The sequence below is a fragment of the Neomonachus schauinslandi genome, chromosome 5, assembly GCF_002201575.2.
Source record: "Neomonachus schauinslandi chromosome 5, ASM220157v2, whole genome shotgun sequence".
In the NCBI taxonomy this organism is placed as follows: Eukaryota; Metazoa; Chordata; class Mammalia; order Carnivora; family Phocidae; genus Neomonachus; species Neomonachus schauinslandi.
The window spans coordinates 67,157,425-67,178,548 of NC_058407.1; the positions used below are offsets into that span (position 1 = coordinate 67,157,425).

Here is a 21,124-nt window from a genome sequence, read left to right on the forward strand (position 1 = left end):
ACCAGTGAGGGTTATGATCAACGTAAGCACAGCTGGCTCTGGGCGTGGAGCCAGGACATGTGACCAATGTGTGGCCGAGGTTCTCTCAGAGAGATGACTGAGTTAGAGTTGATCAGGTGAAGGTGGGACATTAAGGCCACCTCCCCTGAGGGAGCTGCACATGCAAAGGCAAGGAAGCCAGAGAATCAGAGTACTTTCTAGAAACGGCAAATATCTGGAAGTGAGTGCACACTGTCACGAGGAGCGCAGGGAAGCCAGTGGAGAGATGACAGGGGCACATCACAAAGGACTCTATGCCTTAAGTTACCCTTTTGTAACTTTAAGTTAGAGGGGACACTGCAGGGGTTCTAGAGAGACTAGAGGCAGGGAGACCTGCTGGCAGGTACATGATGAGGCCTGCTTAGGTGGGGAGGAGAGAGAAGACAGTATGTTTGGCAGGTAGGTTAGATGCAGGTGTGTAAAGGGGAGGAAGAGGTCTAGGATGCCAACCGGGTTTCTGGCTTGTGATGCCCTAAATTCTAGGGCCATTATCCATAATAAAAAGGGCAGTAAGAGGAGTGAAGCCAACAGGTTTGGTTCTAACAGGTGCCTCTGGGCCACAGGAAAGACACCCAGTAGGTAGGTAAACATCTAGAACTCGGGAGAAAGATCTAGGCTGAGCCGGAAACTTTTTAAAGCAGTAACTGAGGCCATGAGTGGATGAGATCACTAAATGAGGTGGAGAGGGGTAGCTCTCACTGTGGCTGCACGTGACCAGCACTTGGGAGCTTTAAAAAAACAAAACAAAACACCGAGCCCAGGCACCACCCCTGAGTTTCTGACTTTATTGGACTAGAATAAGGCATGAGCACTGTGTTTTGTTTCTGCTTAAAAGGTCTACATCAGTCAGAGTTGAGAACTGCAAGAGGAGACAGCAGAGAGAGGCTGGCCCGATGTCTTGCAGCCCACCCGCCCATGGGTGGCCTGAGATGCAGGAGGAAATCCTGGGACGTGGCCGTGAGTGGCAGGAACTCCGCAGTTCCCGACGGTGAAGGCAGCTGAAATGGGTAAAGCACTTGCTTCCAGCAGTGTTTGTTTTGCGTTTACTAATTTTCCAGGAGTGATGAGTCAGAGTAGAAATAAGCTGGATGCTGGAATCGAGGTCAAATCCTGGTTCCAACGATTATTATATGCGTGACTACTGGTCGACATGTTCCAACTTTCTGAACCCCCCCATTTCCCAGAATGGGAAATGGGGGCAGTAGGACCTACCTCACAGGGCTGTTGCGAGCTTAATGACATCATCTATGTAAAAGCCCTCCCCCCAATTTGGCGGCAACTGCTATTACTCTCCTCATTTTAGACACAGAGAGAGAGAGGCACGGAAAGGTTAAGATACCTACCCGAGGTGACAGTGTTGGAGGCCAGGCATTCTTGGCTCCAGAGCCCAAGCTGTGCTTACTCACTATGTGGTACTTCCTCAAGCTGCCTACCGCCAAGCGGTAATGGGGTATTGGAAGGTGAAGTCTAAAAAACCTTTGGGTATTACTTTGCAGAGTCCAGGGAATACACTGGTCATGTATTATAACCACCCACGGTGTTAGAGTGATCCTGGACGACATCACTGCTGATTCACATTGCTCTGTGTCCCCCACTGAGGGCACCAGGACCTCGGGTGACTGTGTGCCATGTCAGACAGGAATTTCCTGCTCTGTGTCTTTTGATCTTTCTCCCTCTGGTGGGGAGCACTGTACTTATGTTCTCTGGCAAACCACACACCATGAGGCTCGTGTTGATTACAGAGACACAATTAGGACTCTTACATCAACATGTAATGAGAGAAGAGGGAAAGCTGCCTAGGACCTTGGGAATCAAGAACAGTTTGTCCTCTCAATCATAGTATCATGACATCTACTGGAGGGATGCACCACATGAAGAAGACAGCCACAGACAGCACTGGTGGTTACATCCAGCACTGTCCAAGGACAAGGGGCACACACTAGCACATGGTAGTGTTCCAGTTGCTATAAGTTTGCTGCTGGAGAGGCAAATTTTATTGGGCCTTGAAACTATTCAGACGTCTTTATTCACAAAGCTGAGTAAGGCAGATGAATTTGCTCAGCCTTTATTCCAACTTCCCAACTAAAAGACGAGGTTGAAAAAAAAAAATACATTTTTTTTTCAGACTCTCTTGCAGCTCGGGTTCCTGGTGTGATTTTATAAAATGCCCATCAGGTGCATGTGTGTGTCACTTAAATCAGAAACTGAGTTGAATGGAGGCAGAGGTGGTTGCAGGAGCTGCATTATTTTGCTGATGTGGATACAGCAGGAGCAGTATAGTTCTGGAACTAATTGGCAACAGCCGTTTCCTGATCTCCAAGTGTAGTTGGTTAGGGTACTGCCTTCCTGATTCCCCAGCTCCCCATAAACCAAGTGTCTGGTGTTTTTCTGGAAACCACTAGGCCCAGCCCAGAACTCAAAGGTGAAAATTAAAAATGCAGCCGAGCCTGGAGCCAGGGAGAATCCAGTAAGTAGGTACAAAGTAACAAAGCAGTAAGGAGAAGTGGATGTCAAGAACTGGCACTTTAGCCTTGGGCTGGTGTTTAGGACTTGAGTCAGTATGAATATGTTGGCTGGCTGGGCCTAAAAGGGTGGACATTATTCAGATAAGTACATGATTTGTACTACATTTATTACAAAAGGTTTTCGACCCTCAACTTTTATAATTCCTAGGGAGCAGAAACATAGTAAAAATACTCTGATCGATCTGAGCACATAGGAGATGCTACAGGAATATGAATAGTGGTGACATAAAAGACTTCACATGGTCCTCCTGCCTCCTTGGTTCTGCAATTTCTGATCTTCTGTAACAAGGTTCAGAGCAGTCATTCTCATAAGGCAGATGTAGCAGGAAAGGCAATATAAGACACTTAAAAGACTTCGTCATACGTACATATCCTTAAGGATACACATATGATGTCACAGGCAATGTTGAAATGTTTTCTGCATTCTAAAATCTGATGACGTAAAATCAGCTCAATATGCTTAAGTCAGTTCTATAAACATGGTATAGTTAATGATCACAGAAAGCAAGGTTAGCTAGGAGATGGGAGGTTTGTCTTTCCAGTGCTAAAGCTAATTTATATTTTTATTTTATTTAAAATGTGTTTCGGGGCGCCTGGGTGGTGTCTGACTCTTGATTTCAGCTCAGCTCATGACCTCAGGGTCACGGGATTGAGCCCTGCATTGGGTTCCCCGCACATTGCAGAATCGGCTCGTCCTTCTCCCTCTGCTCCTCCCCCTGCTCATGCTCTTTCTCTATCTCTAAAGTGAATAAATAAAATCTTAAAAAATATATATTTCTAAATTAGGCCTGTCAACATCCATTAGTATATGGAGTTCAACAGATGTGTTAGAATTTTTTACGTTACAAATCAGGGCTGAGACAAAGGTTAGGATAATAAGTAAAAGTGAGCACCACCCATGTGTTCAGTACCTGGGCTCTTACTGGCAGGGGTGGGGGGGATGACGCAGTTTACAACAGAGGAGTACAGAGGATTTTAATCCACAAATTTGATCTTTATTTTTCTATGAGTCAAATATTAGCTAGTTTTGGTCTCTAGCCAGAACATAGCTAAATGTCTGAAGGACAGTAACTTTGTAGGTAAGTTTGGCCATCTTAAAGTTCGCTTTATCCAGGAGTGGCAACTAATCTCTAAAAAGTGTCCAGAACAGTTGGATCATCTGTTCTGTGATCTATCTGGTGACTTCTAATAGGCACAACCAGTGCAGAAGAGAAACATCTCAAGGACATGTAAAAAGCACTGTGAGCTGCATGAGTTCATGTGCTGTCTTCTCAAGAATGAGAGACTTGAGGGCGCCTGGGTGGCTCAGTCGGTTAAGCATCTGCCTTCGGCTCAGGTCATGATCCCAGGGTTCTGGGATCGAGCCCCGCATCAGGCTCCCTGCTCTGCGGGGAGCCTGCTTCTCCCTCTCCCACTCCCCCTGCTTGTGTTCCCTCTCTGGCTGTGTCTCTCTCTGTCAAATAAATAAATAAAATCTTTAAAAAAAAAAAAAAAAAGAATGAGAGACTTGAGTCACTTTCTTCCCCCAACTATCTATAACCTGAGCTCTATTTCCCCCTTAACTTACACAGTAAAATTGGAAAGGATTTTTTTTTTTTTGAAAATGGAATTTTTTTCTTCTATGGTAGAATACTTACATTAATTGAACATTTAAATATCTGCATTTAGAGGAAATAGTTGCCTCATTACAATGATGGTATTCAAAGTAAACAATGTAACTATAGTGTTAAAGCATCTACGTAAGAATTATATTCTTTAGGACTATATCTATTCTACTTATTAAACAGAATTTATTATTATTTACTATTATAAGAGTAACACATACTTAATAAATACTCCCTCATATAAAAGAATATAAAGAAGAAAGCTCACCTGTAATTCCTGTGTTGCTTCCCCTGAACCCCAACCCCACGTAAGTCAGGGTGGATCACAGCTGTGGGGACTGTTACAATAATGGCTCCCAATGAACCATGCCTCCCTGTATCCAAGCACCTGGGCAATCCTCCCACCTCCCCACATTGTTGTTGGCTTGGCCATGACCTGTTTTGGCTGATGGGACATTCACAAACTTGAGGCAAATGCAGACTCAAAAAATGTGCATTGGGGCTTGCCCTCTCTTGCTTCTCTTTGGAAGTCTAAAGCCACCATGTGAAGTATCCTGGACTAGCTCACTGGAGGATGGGACATCATGTAGAGCAATACAAGCCAGCACAGTGAGCCCCATAGACCAAACCAGCCTGGCAACTGCCAGACCATCTACCCCAGTAGAACTGCTTGCTCACTGCACACATCAGCTGAGCCAGTACATGACTGGAGAAGGACCTCCCAGATGATGCAGAGAACAAGACAAATACTAAATGTGTGTTTTAAGCAACCACATTTTGAAGTAGTTTTTTTATGCAGTAACTCGTACAATGGCCTTAAGGATTGTAAATGGAGTTCCAGGGGAGCTGAAGTTTAGGCAATCCACCGTCCTAAAAGTGGGTTACTTTGATAGCTCATATCAAACTGTGAAATGGTATTAAATTAGCTGCTTGTATGATCTCAGGGTTTTTATTTTTGTTTTTTTTAATGTTAAGATGTAAAAGTAAACAAAAAAATAAAGGAAAGTAACTTACCCCATATTCCCATAAATACTGCAAACACTAGGGTTCCAAAACTATCAAAGATGCACAATTTCTGGAAAATACAATAATGACATATAACTGAATCATGTTTTCTACTCACTAGCATTCAGCAAATATGCAATGCTTTGTGTATTCTACAGTCTGAATTTCTTTTGAAGCTGATACCTAGTTTAACAATCACCATATCTACTACATACTTGCAGATGGGATTTCTTGTTGTTTTGAAAGCAAAGAGCCTTTGCTGTATTTACCACAGTGCATTTTCCATATCGTGATAAAGAAATTGGCATAGCTGTTAAGATTCCATTCAGTTTAAAGTATCAGACTTTTGAATGATGGCCTCTTCTTACAAGCTGTCTTAGTGAACTTGAAGTGTATAGCTCTACAAATACAAGGAACTCTAAGCAACTTCTGGATTTACAATTTGCATCTTATCATCACCTCATCCTGGTCAGATGATAAGTTACTGAGTTCTTGCTTTTCTTGCTAAGAAGAGCACAAGGCTGGGGTTTATTCTGAGATGGCTCTGCCCAAGGAGAGGTGTTTCCCCAAACCCAATGATGGCTTTTCTACCATCAATGACGGAGGCTTCCATGAGATTAAGGAGGCACAGGGACTGTTGCTGACATTACAATGGGTGCAACCATGAATGAATAGATGATATACCTGTACAAAGAAGGCTTTATTCACTAGTTCTGCTAAATTTCTTTTTTTTTGCTAGTATATAAATAACCTATCTCCCTTTCGGGATTCCTGGAAAATCTTTCAATTAGTTACTAATTTTTCACTAGTGAGCATTTTTACATATCCTAAAAAATCTGTGAAGTATAAAGGTACTGGAAAAAGTAGGCAAACATGTAGAATATCAACTTTATGAAAGATCATACAGATCATATGAAGAATAAAGAAGACAGCGTACAAAAAGTAGCTATAGGATTAAAAAAAAAAAAAAAAAACCCAAACTTTTCAGTTGCTAAAGAAAATTCAAAGTCACTTCTAAGGAAAACTCTTTAAGTAACTTTTTTGGTTGCCCTTTATAAACTGATATAAAGTTGGTAAACTTTCATCTATGTGAAAATGTCATTTTCATAAAAGAATATCCACTTAACCATCATCTTGTACGTGTGTTTTCCAAAGCATACAGATGTCCCTCAATCCTCTATCTGAACCTGATCAGAAAGCACAATCCCAAACTGTTACCTAATTATTCCTCTCAAAAATCACTTAAGGAAGACAGAATTAAGAAATGAGTGGCCACTCTGGGGAACACTGCACCCACCTATTCCTCTAGTCTTGGCATTCCATGGACTAATATTTCAAATCTTTCAGCTTTGACTCTTATGGAACCAAAGCTCTCATTTAATGTTATGCCTTATCCCTCAGTGAAAATTACCATAAGTAAAGTCTTATGCAGAACAGTAAGTAAATGTTCCATGCATTATAATGGTATTACTGAAGATTCTGTCCAATGTTACTCCTAGGAATCACTGTAAGCCTCTAGCTGATACCTCCCTACTTGCCCTGATACCTCTGAGTACCTACTCCAGAAAGAAAAAACCCTACCCATGAATTCTTTGCCCTACCATGTTGAGAAAAAGCCAGTGGATGCTTATCTGTCAATGTGAAAGAAAAAAAAAAAATAGGAGTAGCAAGAAAAAGCAGGTTTACCACTAATGCCAAGATCAACCCTGTTGCCTGGCTCAAGATAAGAGATGTGCTTTGCACTCCTACAAGATGGAGTTAGGTGGCCTGGATGAAGTTACCATTTTTGCCACATTTGTGAGGATCGAGGACTCAGCAGAAAGAACAAGATGGCTGGCTTCTCTATATATCCCATAAGCAGGAATCAGGGAGAAGGTAAGCAAGGGGCTTTCTTGGTAAAAAGCTTAGCTTAGTTTGCTTGCCAGGAGGGCAGACGGGGAAACACAGTTCTGTTAAGAACAGCCCCAGTCAGCATCCTGCTTTAATCACATAGAACAGGAAAGAAAAAAGATGGCTGCATATGCAGGGCATGATGTTTTAAAGCAGAGGAACCAATGAAAATCTAGAAAAGTGACCATTTGTTGTGTTTCTTCCTGCAAAGGAACAAAATCAAAATTTTCTAACAATGTATTTCTGAGAACAAAATATTTTAAGTTACCACATTTCCCTTTTATCTTGCCAGCCAAAAAGCTAAGAACCTTATTTAATGCTCAATCACAAAAACAACATTAATCCTGATTATCTCCATAACTGTTCCCTCACTTCCTTGATCATAATTTTCTATTTCTAATTTATTAACCCTTTTAGCACTCATGTCCATTAGTGAATACTCTCTTTCCAAAAGAAAGAGGCAGAAACGAATATATAAATGTATGAATAAAGAAATGATTAAATTAACCAACAGAAAGACATGGAAAGCTGCTTTTTCTCCTCTTTAAAATTTTTAAAATGTAATTCTTTTACAAAGGGAAGGAGGCATATGAAAGAATAAATCACCCTAACAAGATTCAAAGGATTCTTTAGGAAATTAGGATAGAATAAAAGATTCATTTTTTCCAAAACAATGAAAAAAAAATATACACAGGGACATATTTGAAAGTCACGTGTTTAGGGATGGGTCGGTGGAAAAGAAGAACTGAGAGAAGAGATGGGGGCGTGGTGTTTTGAAAGAGAATTTCTTAAAGAAAATGAAATTTCCAATTGTACTTTGTGGAGTATAGTTTGCCTCTGGCATTATCACTGGCATTTGCCTTAGACCCAGTGTCCAGGGATATGTGCTAACTAGTGACCTTTATGAGTCAACATCGCTGGAAGGCAGCATCCCTCCTGCTAGCTTCAAGTCTTTTACTTTATGTGATTTATGACAGATTTTTAAAGTCTAGAATTTGTGTTCATTTCTGGGGGACAGGCAAAGAAATCTACTTTAATTCATAAATTAAGAGTAAAACTCCATGTGTCGACAATACCCTGCAATCATCTTAATTAAGTAGCGGAACGTTTTTCAAACACAGTGCTCAATTTGTGAGTGAAGTGGCTGCTACTATTGTCAGGTGGTGAGGAACACAGTAATGGCAAGAAAGGCAGATTTGCTCTCAATTTCTGGCTTTGTCAGTTACTAGGTGGGTGACCTTGAGCTAATTATTTAATCTCTCAGACCCTCAGTGTTTTAATCTGTAAAATGGAGGTAGTACCTGTTCTGCCTACCTCACAGGGTTGTTGTGTCAAAAGGTCAAGAATCTTTCAAAATATAAATTTTAAGTGACATTATAATAGGAATGTATTTGGTTTAAGTAAGACTCTGATGGAGTAGGCTGGAATATTCTGAAGTCATTTAAGATTCCTAAGTTTTCATGGTGGAACAAGGGGATAGAGAAAAGATCACAACATGGGAGAACAGTAGGTCAAAGTTGTCAGGAAAATTCTCCAAAGCAAGATGACCATCTTTCTCTCCAGCTAGAGTTTGTGGAATGCCTTTCAGTAAGCTACCTCTAGTCTCAATACTTGTCCTAAAGGTCCTGGATTTTAACAAGTCATATAGCTCAAGATCTTCAGCATGTTTAAGGGAACCAGGTGTGTTTTGTGGGAATGTTTTGGGACAAAGTGAGTATCTGTTATCATTTATATACAAAGACTTTCTTATGCATAGTCATAGACAGAGCCTAAATCTGATGATCAGGGTTTTTAAAAAAACGTAGCATAGTTTCAGCACACCTTGGAAGTGGAAAAATACAAGTACAAATATCAGGTTTCTACTCACTTGAATTAAGGAAAACAAGTAAACCTATTAAACAGTATTCATGAGATAAGCTGGTTTTGAAATTTCTGCTTTGATTACTTCAAATACTACAATAGTTCAATTCTGCAGTTCCTCACTGACCCACCCAAAGATTTTAGATAAGGCTTTTCATCTCAATTTCCTATTTGTAAAAGAGGAATAAACACATACATTCCATGTCTATCTTTCAGAATATCTGGAGGCTTATTTGAAAATTACCTTTTCTGAATTTCACAGAAAAAAAAAAATAATTCCAGGCTGTGCTAAAATTATTAGAAGAAAAAAAAAATCTTCCATTATTTGCAAATATTTAGAGTAACAAAAATTACCTTTGAGGACTCGCAAGTAATATTAAGATTCCAGAATGAACAATGTTGATCACACTGAGGACACATGATGATCTTGCCACCAATATCAGGATGACAAACTTCTTTGCTATAGGAAAGAGAAAAATAAAATTTAAAAAATTTTAATGATTAGGACTTCCTTTCTAGCAGCATGATAAAAATCAAACATCCATTTGTGATAAGAAAATAAAACTAAATTCTTATAAAACTAGGAAAGGAATTGAACTTCATTAACCTAACAAAGGCTTGCTATATAAAACCTATAAAAAAAAAAACACACATTATACTTAATGGTAAAATGCTGAACTATTTCCTTTAGATCAGGGTAAAGCATCCTGCTATCACTACTTCTTTTCAGTTGGAGGGCCTGCCGGCACAGTAAGTCAAGAAAAACAAATATAGGATGCTGGACACAGAATCCGTATATAAAATATACATAGGGTTCAGAAAAAGGAATTACACCCCTATAGATCTGCAACTTGCTGGCACAGTAAGTCAAGAAAAACAAATATAGGATGCTGGACACAGAATCCGTATACAAAATATACACAGGGTTCAGAAAAAGGAATTACACCCCTATAGTACTGCAACAATTAAAAATTAATTTTTTTAAATACCATTTTTCCATAGCTTAAGAAATATAAAGAGCCTAGGAATAAATCAAATTCCAGATGTATAAGATTTAGAGAGGAAATGATAAAACTGTTCTGAAAGAGTTAAGAAGATCTATATAAATGGATGCATTATCATGTTCATAATTTGGAAGAATCAACATCTGAAGGTGTTATTTCTCCTTCATTTGAGCCATAAATTCAATAGAAGAGCAAAAGGCTCAGACCATTCAAGACATTCCTAAAGAACAAGGTGTTATTGCCATAGGTTAAGAAGAACTGAGCAAGAAAAAACAGAGTTTATGAAGAGACCTCTGCATAGACAGAAACTGACTTAGGACAGGGCTGGTCCAGCAAACCAGTAAAGTGAGAAGTGACATTTGCTGCAATCGAATATCCAATATAGAAAAATGTGAACTGAACTCCTAAAGCCTATCACATACAAATCAACTCCAGGTAGAAAATGGGAATGCAGCAGTAGGAACCTGTTAGGAAAAAAAAAAAAGGAGGATATCTAGAAAACATTGGGGGTAAGGAAAAACTCCACTAATGAGAAAACAAAAAGTATAAATCATAAAGGAAAATATTGATAAATTCAAAATCTTATAAAAGTGAGAACTTCATTAAAAGACCACAAAGGGGGGAGAAGAAAAAATAGCCACAAACAGGTAAAAGTTTTGCAACACATGAAAATGACAAAGGACTATTCACTAGAGTATTTAAAGAACTTCTACAAGTTAATAAATTAATAAGAAAAAAGCAAACTTACAAGAGGGTGCAGACTGCTCCCTCTGGGGGAAGCTTCTCAGATGGACTCCTTATGTGAATGGCACTGGAGTTGTAGAATTCGTTAGCCTTGCAAATAACTCAGTTAAAAACAAACTGGCAGGGAAAACACTTCTAGAATAGCTGAGTAAAGATCTTGGAAAATCTGCTCCTCCACAAAAGCAATGAGAACACTGGCAAAATTTGTAAAAAGTAACCTCTGTAGAACTCTGGAAATGAAACAAGGGCTTGCAGTAGTCTGAGAAGTAAAAATAGCTAAATCTCCATAAAGATAGTGAGCTTTGTGACATTTTACTTTGACCTATCCCCATCCCCATATCCTTAGCCTAATGGTGGGGTTAAAAGACAACAGCCCCACAACCATGGTAGCCTAGCAGCCACTGATGGAGGCAGAAGTGATTTGAAGCTACCAAAAAACCCATTCCCAGAGAACTGTCACTATTTGACCAGTCTGGAAGCTCCCTGGAAAAGCTCCATTAACAGGATTTGTTATTTTTCACCCGTATCAGAGCTCATACATACTGTGCAAACAATACTATCCCCAGAGTGTCTGTTGAAAGTATTAGTATTACATTACAACTGCCTGAGGTGGCAATACCAGGAGGGGCTAACAAGATGCTGATCAAAAAACTTAAAAGGAAACATTGGGGAATGAGATACCTATAGGAGGCTTTAAAAAGCTCCAATTAATTCCTAGGATTGTAGAAGGCCATGTGCATGTGTAGGACAGTGCATGTGGCCAGTAAGGGCCTGAGGAAACCTTAATCCCTCATCTCTGGCTGGCTTTGAGGTTCTGCATAAGTGGGGAGTAAAGGAGCAAGAAGATCTGCAAACTGCCTGCTAAAGTGCTGAAGGCATTCCCCATAGACACACACAGAGCAACTTGGCAAAGGCTCCAAGAATGACTGGTTCCCAGCATTTAAAGAAATCACTGTCCAATCATTAGCTGACAACTAAGCTTATTGAACCCAGGCTTCATGGTCACATGGAACAAAAAATAAAGACTTTACAGAATTTGTTCAGGAAAGTAACTGAATGAACAGCAGCAGTGATGACAACAGAAGCCACATCTCTGAAGAGGGGAAATAGGATTTCTAGATCTGCCACATTATAATATTTAAAATGCCCAGTTCTCAACAGAAAATTACAAGATACACAAAGAAACAAAATTTTGGTCATAACACAGGCGCAAAAAAGCAGTCAATAGAAACTGGTCCTTGAGGAAACCCAGATATTGGACTGACTAGACAAAAACTTAAATAAGCAATTAAACACAGGTTGAGGACCTGATAGGAACTATGCCTAAAGAATTAAACTATGTGAACATCTCACCATGCAGAGAATATCAATATAAAAAATTGTTAAAAGAACCAAGTAGAAATTCTAGAGATACAAAAGTACAATTAAAATGAAAAGTTCACTGAGAGGTTCCTCTGCAGATGACCAGCAGGGGGAAAAAAAATCAGCTAATTTAAAACTAGGTCTACTGAGATTATTCAGTCTGAGGAGCAGAAAGAAAAAGTAATGAAGAAAAATGAACACAGCCTCAGAGAGAGGTAGGACACCATCAACAATACCAATATGCACATAATAGGAGTCCCAGGAGGAAGGGGGAAAAAAAGAAGTGGGCAGAAAGAGTATCTGAAGAAATAACAACTGAAAAGTTCCCAAATTTGATGAAAGCATTAATTTGTACACCCAGGAAGCTCAACAAACTCCAAGTAGGATAAACTCAAAGATATCCAAACATAGGCACTTCATACTGGAAGTGTCCAAAGACAAGAACAAAGAGAATTTTGACAGCAGAAAGAGAAAAGTGATTCAGCATGTACAAAGACTCCTCAGTAAGATAACCAGTTGACTTATCAGAAACCATAGAGACCAGAAGGCAATGGGATGGTATACTCCAAGTGCTGAAAGAAAAAGATGGTCAATCAAGTATTCTATATCCAGCAAAACTATTCTTCAAAAAAAAAATGAAGGAGAAATTAAGACATTCCTAGATAAACAAAACCTGAAAGAACATGTTGCTAGCTGACCTGCTCCACAAGAACTATTAAGGAAAGTCCTCCAGGCTTAAATGAAAGGACACTAGACAGTAACTCAAACTCACCTGAAGAAATGAAGAGCACTTGGTAGAGGTAACTACACAGGGTAAATAACACATTACAAATATATATTTGCATTTAATTATTTTCTTCTATCTGATGTAAAAGATAACTGCATAAAACAATAATTATAAAACTGTGTTGATGGGCTTATAATGCATAAAGATGTAATTTGTATGAGAATAATAGCACAAAAGGAAAAGACTTGTACCAAAGTAAACTTTCTGCATACCACTGAAATTAAGTTGGCATTAAAACTGAATGAAATTGCTTTACAACAAGATATTAATTACAATCTCCAGGGCAACCACTTAAGAAAATAACAACAACAAAAGAGTAAGAAACAACAAACTGGAATTAAAATGGTATAGAAAACATCTATTTTACACAAAAAAAAGGGTAGTAATAGAGGAATAGGGGGGAAAAAGACATAAAACAGATAGAAAATAAAAATGACATTAAATGTAAATGAATTAAACATTCAAATGAAAGGCAAAAGGCAAAAATAAATGAAATAGAGAATAGACAAACAGAAAAATCAGCCAAAACAAAAGTTGGTTCTTTGAAAAGATCAACAAAATAGACAAATCTTTAGCTAGACTAATTGGGAAAAAGAAAAAAGTTTCAAATTATTAAATTCAGAAATGATAGGAGGGACGTTGCTATTAACGTTAAAAAAATAAAAAGGATTATAAGGGAATACTATGAATAATTATATGCTAACAAATTAAGTAATCTAGATGAAATAAATTCCTAGAAAGAAGTAAATAACTGAAGCCGACTCAAGAAGAAATAGAAAATCTGAATGGACCAATAGCAAGGAAAGAGATTGAATTAGTAATTTAAAAAAAAAATTTTTTTTTTTTAATTCCCATGAAGAAATGCCTAGGCCCAGATGGCTTCACTGGTGAATTCTATCAACCATTTAAAGAACTGACACAAATGCTTCACAAACCCTTCTAAAAATAAAGAAGTGGGAACACTTCCCAATTCATTCTATGATACCAATGTTACACTGATACCAAAATCATACCAAGACGTCACAGAAAAACTATAGACCATTATCTCTTATGAATACAAATGCAAAAATCCTCAACAAAATACTAGCAAATCAAATCCAGTAACATATAGAAAGAATCATGATCCAGTGGGATGTATCCAGGAATGCAAGGATAGTTCAACATAGAAAAATCAATTCATGTAATACGCCATTTTAACAGAGTAACAAATAAAAACTGAGAATAGAAGAGAACTTCTCAACTTGATAGAGAACAATTATGAAAAACCCACAGCAAATGTTATCCCTACTGGTGAAGGACTAAATGTTTCCCTCTTAAGATTAATATTGTACTGGAGACTCTAATCATGGGAACCACACAAGGAAAATAAATTAAAAGCCTCCAGACTGGAAAGGAGTAAGTAAAACTTTTTTTATTCGAGATGACATGACACTGCATATTAAAATTCTATGAAATGTACCAAAGAACTATTAGAATTAATAAGCCGGCCCCTCAAGGTTATAAGACACAAAATCAATACACAAAAAGCAATTGTATTTCTATACACTAGCAATGAATAATCCAAAAATGAAATGAAGGAAGCAATTTCATTTATAATAACATCAAAAAGAATTAATTACTTAGAATAAATTTGAGAAAAGTGTGAAACTTAAATACAAAATAGTAAGAACTACAAAATAGTTTATTAATAGAAATTAAAGACAACCTACATAAATGGAAAGACATTCTATGTTCATAGATCAGAAGTCTTAATATTGACCTGAGATTTAATGCAATTCTGGCTTTTTTGCAGAAATGGACAAACTAATCCTAAAATTAAAATGGAATGTAAGGGACCCAAAATGGCCAAAACAATCTTGAAAAAGTTTTGCAGTTTTCAATTTCAAAACTTAACAAAGCTACAGTAATCAATATAGTATGTATTTGCAAAAAGGGCAGACATAGAGATCAATGGAAAACAATTGAGAGTCCATAAACAAACTGTTACACCTCTAGCCAATTGGTTTTTGACAATGGTGCTAAGACAATCAAATGCGGAAAGAACAGTCTTTTCAAAAATGGTGCTGGGGGGGGGGGTGGCACCTGGGTGGCTCAGTCATTAAGCATCTGCCTTCGACTCAGGTCATGATCCCAGGGTCCTGGGATCGAGCCCCACATCGGGCACCCTGCTCAGTGGGAAGCCTGCCTCTCCTTCTCCCACTCCCCCTGCTTGTGTTCCCTCTCTCGCTGTGTCTCTCTCTGTCAAATAAATAAATAAAATCTTAAAAAAAAAAAAAAAAATGGTGCTGGGGCCCCTGGATATATACCTGGTAAAAAAATGAATCACAGACCTAAATCTATAAAACTTTTAGATGATAAACACTGATAAAATCTTTATGACTCTGGATAAAAATGCTTTCTAAGATATAATACCAAAAGCACAAACAAAAGAAAAAAATTAGGTAAACTAGACTTCATTAAAATTAAAAACTGTTGTGCTTCAAAGGATACCATCAAGTAAGTGAAAAGGCAATCCATAGAATGGGAGAAAATATTTGCAATATATTTGATAAAGGATTTTATCCAGGATAAAGAACAGTTTAAAAAAGACAATAAAAAGACAACACAATTAAGAGAGGCAAAGGATTTGAACAGATGTTCTCCAAAGAAGATATACAAATGGCAAATAAGCACATGAAAAGATGCTCAATATCAGTAGGCATTAGGGAAATACAAACAAATCCACACTGACATACCACTTCATACCCACCAGGATGACTAATACATAGGTATTTGTAAAACCCAGCAATATCAAGTGTTGATGAGGATGTGGAGAAACTGGAATCCTCATAAATTGCTACTATGGAAGTACAATGGTGCGGTCACTCTGAAAAATACTCTGGCAGCTCCTCAAAATGTTAAACATAGAGTTACCATGTATTCCAGCAATTCCATTTTTTGAAGGATATATTCTCGAGTGAACTGAAAACGTATGTTCACACAAAAACTTGTACATGAATGTCCATAGCAGAATAAGTAATAATAGCCAAAAAGTAGAAACAACCTAAATTGACATGGATGAACGGATAAACAATGTGGTATCCATACAATGTCATTTTATTTGACCACAAAGGGGAATGATGTACCGATATATGCTACAACATGAATAAACCTTGAAAAGATTATGCTAAGTCAAAGAAGAGTCACAAAAGGCCACATATTGTACGGTTCCACTTATATGAAATGTCCAGAATAAGCAAATCCACAGAGACAGACAGTAGATTCATAGTTGCAAGGGCTAAGAGAAGGGGGGTTAAGGGAGTGACTGCTAATGGGGATGAAGTTTCTTTTTGGGGTGATGAAAATGTTTTAAAATTAGACAGTGGTGATGGTTGCACAACTCTGAATTGACTTAAAACCACTGAACTGTATACTTTGAAAGGGTGCACTTCATGATATGTGAATCATATCTCAATAAAGCTGTTATGTTTAAAGGGGGACATAAGCTTTAAACATAAGCTTTTATAGAAGCGGAAATACCTATAGTATCCTCCACTTACATATGCATATTTTCAAAAGCACACAAAATGAAATATATTTTGTAGGGATACAAATATATCTGATAAAGAATATATAGTATATATAAAGGAATGATTAAAAAAAATCAAAATTTGGTGTAGTTCTATTTCCAAAGTGGAAAGTGAGGGAATGCAACTGAGGGAAGCATTTCCCAGGTAACAGTAATGTTCTTTCTTAAACTGGTGAGGGATCATCCATTATTCCTTATACCTTAAATACATTTTCTATTCCTGTGAATCTACTCAGCATGTAATAAATGTAACTGAAAATATTTAAATGCATGTATTTAAATAGTAATTAAAGCCCCAATAGTTCTGAGCACAGGCAGTATATCCCCAAGACCCTCCCCCAGATTTCTGTAAACTAATCTTTGTGAAATAGTAGAAACATGTGCTGTGACTGTTGGGGTGTTTGTATAAAACGACCTATAATGAGAACAGTCACAATGCAAGAACCTTATAAAAATGCTACTTTTGTACTTTGAAGGTGTATATTTGAGATGTTGGTTTTTTTGGTTTTTGTTTTTTTGGTTTTGTTTTTTTGTTTTGTTTTTGGTTGGAACAGTATACAAAACAATGGAGAAGCCAGAGACAAATTTTGGCAAAAAGTATCAACATTCAGCCTTTGGCCCTGAACTCTTTATTTTCAGTGAAGAGAGGAGAATACTTCAAAGACCATCTGCAGCTTTCTAGCTAAGAAGCCATAATGGGTACAAAACGCTCAGAATTCTCCATTAAATAGAATGGATAATTATGCCTATACATCAGAGCTGCCATGTAAGCTTCCTGCCTGGGGAGCCAGGCTGATATGCTTGGGGCTAGAAAAATCTGGTCATCAGCTAGCTCATTGCTGGTGCCCAGAAATTTTGATCTGGCTGTCACAGCTGGAGAGAGGCCAGGTGAACACAAGAAAATGCCTGCTTCAGTGTTGCATCCCTTCTAAAGGTTGAGACTACCAAAAGCAGAGGAATAATAACACAATTCAGAACAGTGATGGTGAAATTCAGTGTGTTCTGGCATCCATGCTTTTTCCCTTTAAACAGTGCAGCTGGTATTTTAATTCTAACATCAAGCACAAATGAATTGTTTATCACTTATTTTTTTTCCCATAACACTGTAAGGCCTAATTTTTTAAAAAGTAAAACAAAAACAAAAGTGTTGTTTACTTGAATTTTTAAACATGTTTCCTAATATATATTAAAAAGTCATTTCTAAAAGCATAAAGACACCAATTTTATCAAGTTTTGCCTTTGAAACCTTGAAGAAATCAGAGCTGCTCTTGGCTCACATCTGTAGGGCTGAGTGAAGCATTCCTCTGGGGAGCAGAAGTTCAAGGAAAATCCTCCCTCCACACCGCCTTTCTTTTTCAAAGTATTGTCTTTAAAAATTGGAGTGTTTCCTAAGGGTAATATTCTTGTCAGAAACTGGGCCGCATTATCTAAAAAAATTTTTTTCCCACTTAGTTATTATACTCAGGACAAAAGGGATATATCATCCAAAGCAGTAAGTGTTCTGAGTCTTCCTTTACTAAAACAGTCTAAGACCCTGAAAATAATTTTATGTCTAATCAACTTTTCATCACAGTAACAAGGAATAAACAGAATTTACCTCCATGTACAGTTATTCTGATTAAAATATCCATAGAGAAAGCAAGCCACTCCGACTACCGCAGCCAGCAAGAGCATCTGAGTATAGTAGCCCAGCCAAGCAAAGTAGATTCCAATCTTTTCTCCATAATATTTCCTGAACAAAGACAGAAATTGGTTATCTGAGGCGCGATTATTTCTAATTGAACCACTTTGCAGCTTCATCCTAACCTTAATTTCTGATTTTAAATACCGGAGGCTTTAAGCTTAAACCTCTTACCCAATTCATACTTAAAACATGTTCATTTTCATAAAGACCCCAAATTCCACTATGAAACAAGTATTTTACGTATCATAGAAGTACTGATCACTGGTGAGCCTGATGAAGCAAAGTCAACTAGAACAGGGCGAAGGAAAGAAAAATGCTACATAGTAAGCAAATAGAGAACATCATCATCCTTCTTTGTAAATACGAACACATCTGATACATTCTCCAAAAGATTGTTTGTAACATGCATGAGACAAATGACCATGAACAATCTGCTCCCAGTTAACCTGCTTTTGCTTATCCAGGGAACTTCCTTGGAGCAAATGTAATGTCAATCACAAATACAAGAAAAGGACTGATAAGAAGTCACTGATAATGACTGAGGAATCCACCGTCCCGTATTCCTTATATCTAGCACTTCTATTTTTTCTAAGTTTTGAAAACTCATCAATGGAAGAGTCCAGGGAGGCACAGTTGGAAGAAAGGGGGCAGGACAGGAAGCAGCTCCAGACTATTCCTGAAAGGGAGACAGATACAGTTGGGCACTAAGAGTTGAGAGGTGAGGAGAGCACATTGAGATGATGACTGTTGGCTGTTGTTGATCTTTCCTAGACTGCCTCCTTCCTGGCTCAGTACTGGTCCACAGAAACTGTAGATTTACTTAGCTCTTCGCTTCCTCAGAGGCCTCTATGAGACTTCCAGCTCAGTATGGAGCTGGGCTGAGGTCCTTGGGCTTAGCTTGGTGGGGACTAAGCTCTGAGGAAGACCTGAAGTCCCAGGAGACTTCCTTCAGACAGGAACATCTCTGGGCTGAACCAGTGGTCAGCTTCACAGGTCATAGGCCTGGGTGTAGGCCACATCCCTGGGGATAAGGAAGGGCTGAGACAGACCTGGAATCAGGGGTCAGGAGGAACCAAGTGTTGGATTTTTAAGTGATTGGGGCTGTGTTGTCTGGCTCATAGATTGCAGGCCAATGACAGGCTCAGGGTAGTGCCTGAGAAAGAAAAGCCAGCAATGGGTTTGCAACGTCTTGGCTGTTAGACTTTCTGTGGTATGTTTTTATCAACCATCCACACTGGAAATGCTACATTTAAAACTGGAAAGAATGTTAGAGGTTACTGGTCCAGCTCCCCAATAGTAAAAATATTCTGCCTCATTTAGAGCTAGTCAGGTAGTCCCTGCTTGGATACTGACCATGACAGGGAGTTCATTATTTCCAAAGATATCTACATTATATTGGAGGCAAGAAGATCAGAAAGAATTTTTTTTTTTTAGATTTTATTTATTTATTTGACAGAGAGAGACACAGCGAGAGAGGGAGCACAAGCAGGGGGAGTGGGAAGGAGAAGCAGGCTTCCCGCTGAGCAGGGAGCCCGATGTGGGGCTCCATCCCAGAACCCTGGGATCATGACCTGAGCCAAAGGCAGACACTTAATGACTGAGCCACCCAGGCGCCCCTCAGAAAGAATTTTTGAATCTTAGAAACCTGCCTCCAAGATCTTGCTGAAAGGCTGGGAATAATATAATAATAATTCCTTCAAATATGATATTCTGATCATTCTCTTTCTGCCAAAAAATCCCAATTCTTAACACCAATTTCTAAAAATTCAGCTTTTTGATCAAAGTTTTAAGTATATACTCAGTAAGGGGTCAGATAGTTCTAGTAATTGTCACAGTGGTTCACTGCTTAGTTTTCTGTGTGCTTACCAACAATTTAACCCCAAACTTTTTACCTAACATGTAATTTTCTCAGTACTTTCAAACACATGAGGTAGTTTCTTGATTTCATCTCCTTGAATAAATCTCATCAGATCTTCTCCACCCTGATTAATGATTCTCTAGCCCTGCCAGAGTCGTCACCTGGGATCTCGCCATTCCTCTGTCATGTTGGGAATCCCTGTTTACTGAAGTCATGTTTTTCTCTTCCTTCATGGAGCACCTCCTCCATTACCTTGCACATTTAAATTGTGAAAATTCCTCACACTTATTTTAACAGCTTGACCATTTATGGAATTGGAAAGTGAGAAATCACCTCCCTTGGAAACTTGAAATTATTGCTCACTTTTCTTCTACCTGCAGGGTTGTCATTGAGGAGTTCAGTGTTATTCTGAGTCTTGCTCCTTCAAATGAAGCCTGTTTCTCTTTCTGGGGGTTCTCAGGATCTTCTTTCTGTCTTCAGTGTCCTGAGGTGTCATGTTGTCGTGACTAGATGTCATGCTGAGGTGACTGGCTGGCTCTATTTTCATCCTCTGAGCTGAGCACTCAGTAAGCTCCTTCTATCTGGAGACCCAGCACACTCAGTTCTTGTCCCAAGCGTGCTATAAAGGTGCGTAGGCACAAGTTGTGTCTTTCCACAATGTCAGCTTTATTCACTCATAAAGCAAAATTTGCACAATTGTAACAGGTTCGGGACTCCAAACTCAATGACACCTCACTGCACATTTGATTTGGCTTCATACATGCCACACAGGACAAGATACAATACAAAGTCAAACAACAGACAAGATGCAATGAGGGTGAGAAATTAATGAACCAAATGCAGTCAGTCCATGACCGTGCAGGTTCATAATTTTTGGAGCTGGGAGACAGATATAGGCAGTTTTGCGGTACTGTTCTCTCTCCTTTTGTGTATGTCTGAAATTTCCCATAATAAAATATAAAACAAAGTAAACCAAAACTCTTCAGTGTTTTTTTTTTTATGATTTTATTTATTTATTTGAGAGAGAGAATGAGATAGAGAGAGAGAGCATGAGAGGGAGGAGGGTCAGAGGGAGAAGCAGACTCCCCCGCTGAGCAGGGAGCCTGATGCGGGATTGGACCCCGGAACTCCAGGATCATGACCTGAGCCGAAGGCAGTCACCCAACCAACTGAGCCACCCAGGCACCCAAAACT

At 38.6% G+C, this 21,124-nt stretch overlaps 1 protein-coding gene across 5 annotated transcripts in view; it reads right to left on the reverse strand.

Annotated features, from left to right (window-relative positions):
- The window catches only part of ANO6 (anoctamin 6), a 186,668-nt gene that overhangs the window by 37,087 nt on the left and 128,457 nt on the right, over positions 1 to 21,124 (reverse strand). For 4 of the 5 annotated variants that reach the window (XM_021704769.2, XM_021704771.2, XM_021704768.2 and 1 more), the window contains exons 8-10: positions 17,986 to 18,120; positions 9,278 to 9,383; positions 5,183 to 5,243 (exon numbers count right to left, since the gene is read on the reverse strand). In XM_021704769.2, the coding sequence (XP_021560444.1) occupies positions 5,183 to 5,243; positions 9,278 to 9,383; positions 17,986 to 18,120 (302 nt within the window). The remainder of the gene's footprint in view (positions 1 to 5,182; positions 5,244 to 9,277; positions 9,384 to 17,985; positions 18,121 to 21,124) is intronic. The other variant, XM_021704770.2, reaches the window with a different exon arrangement.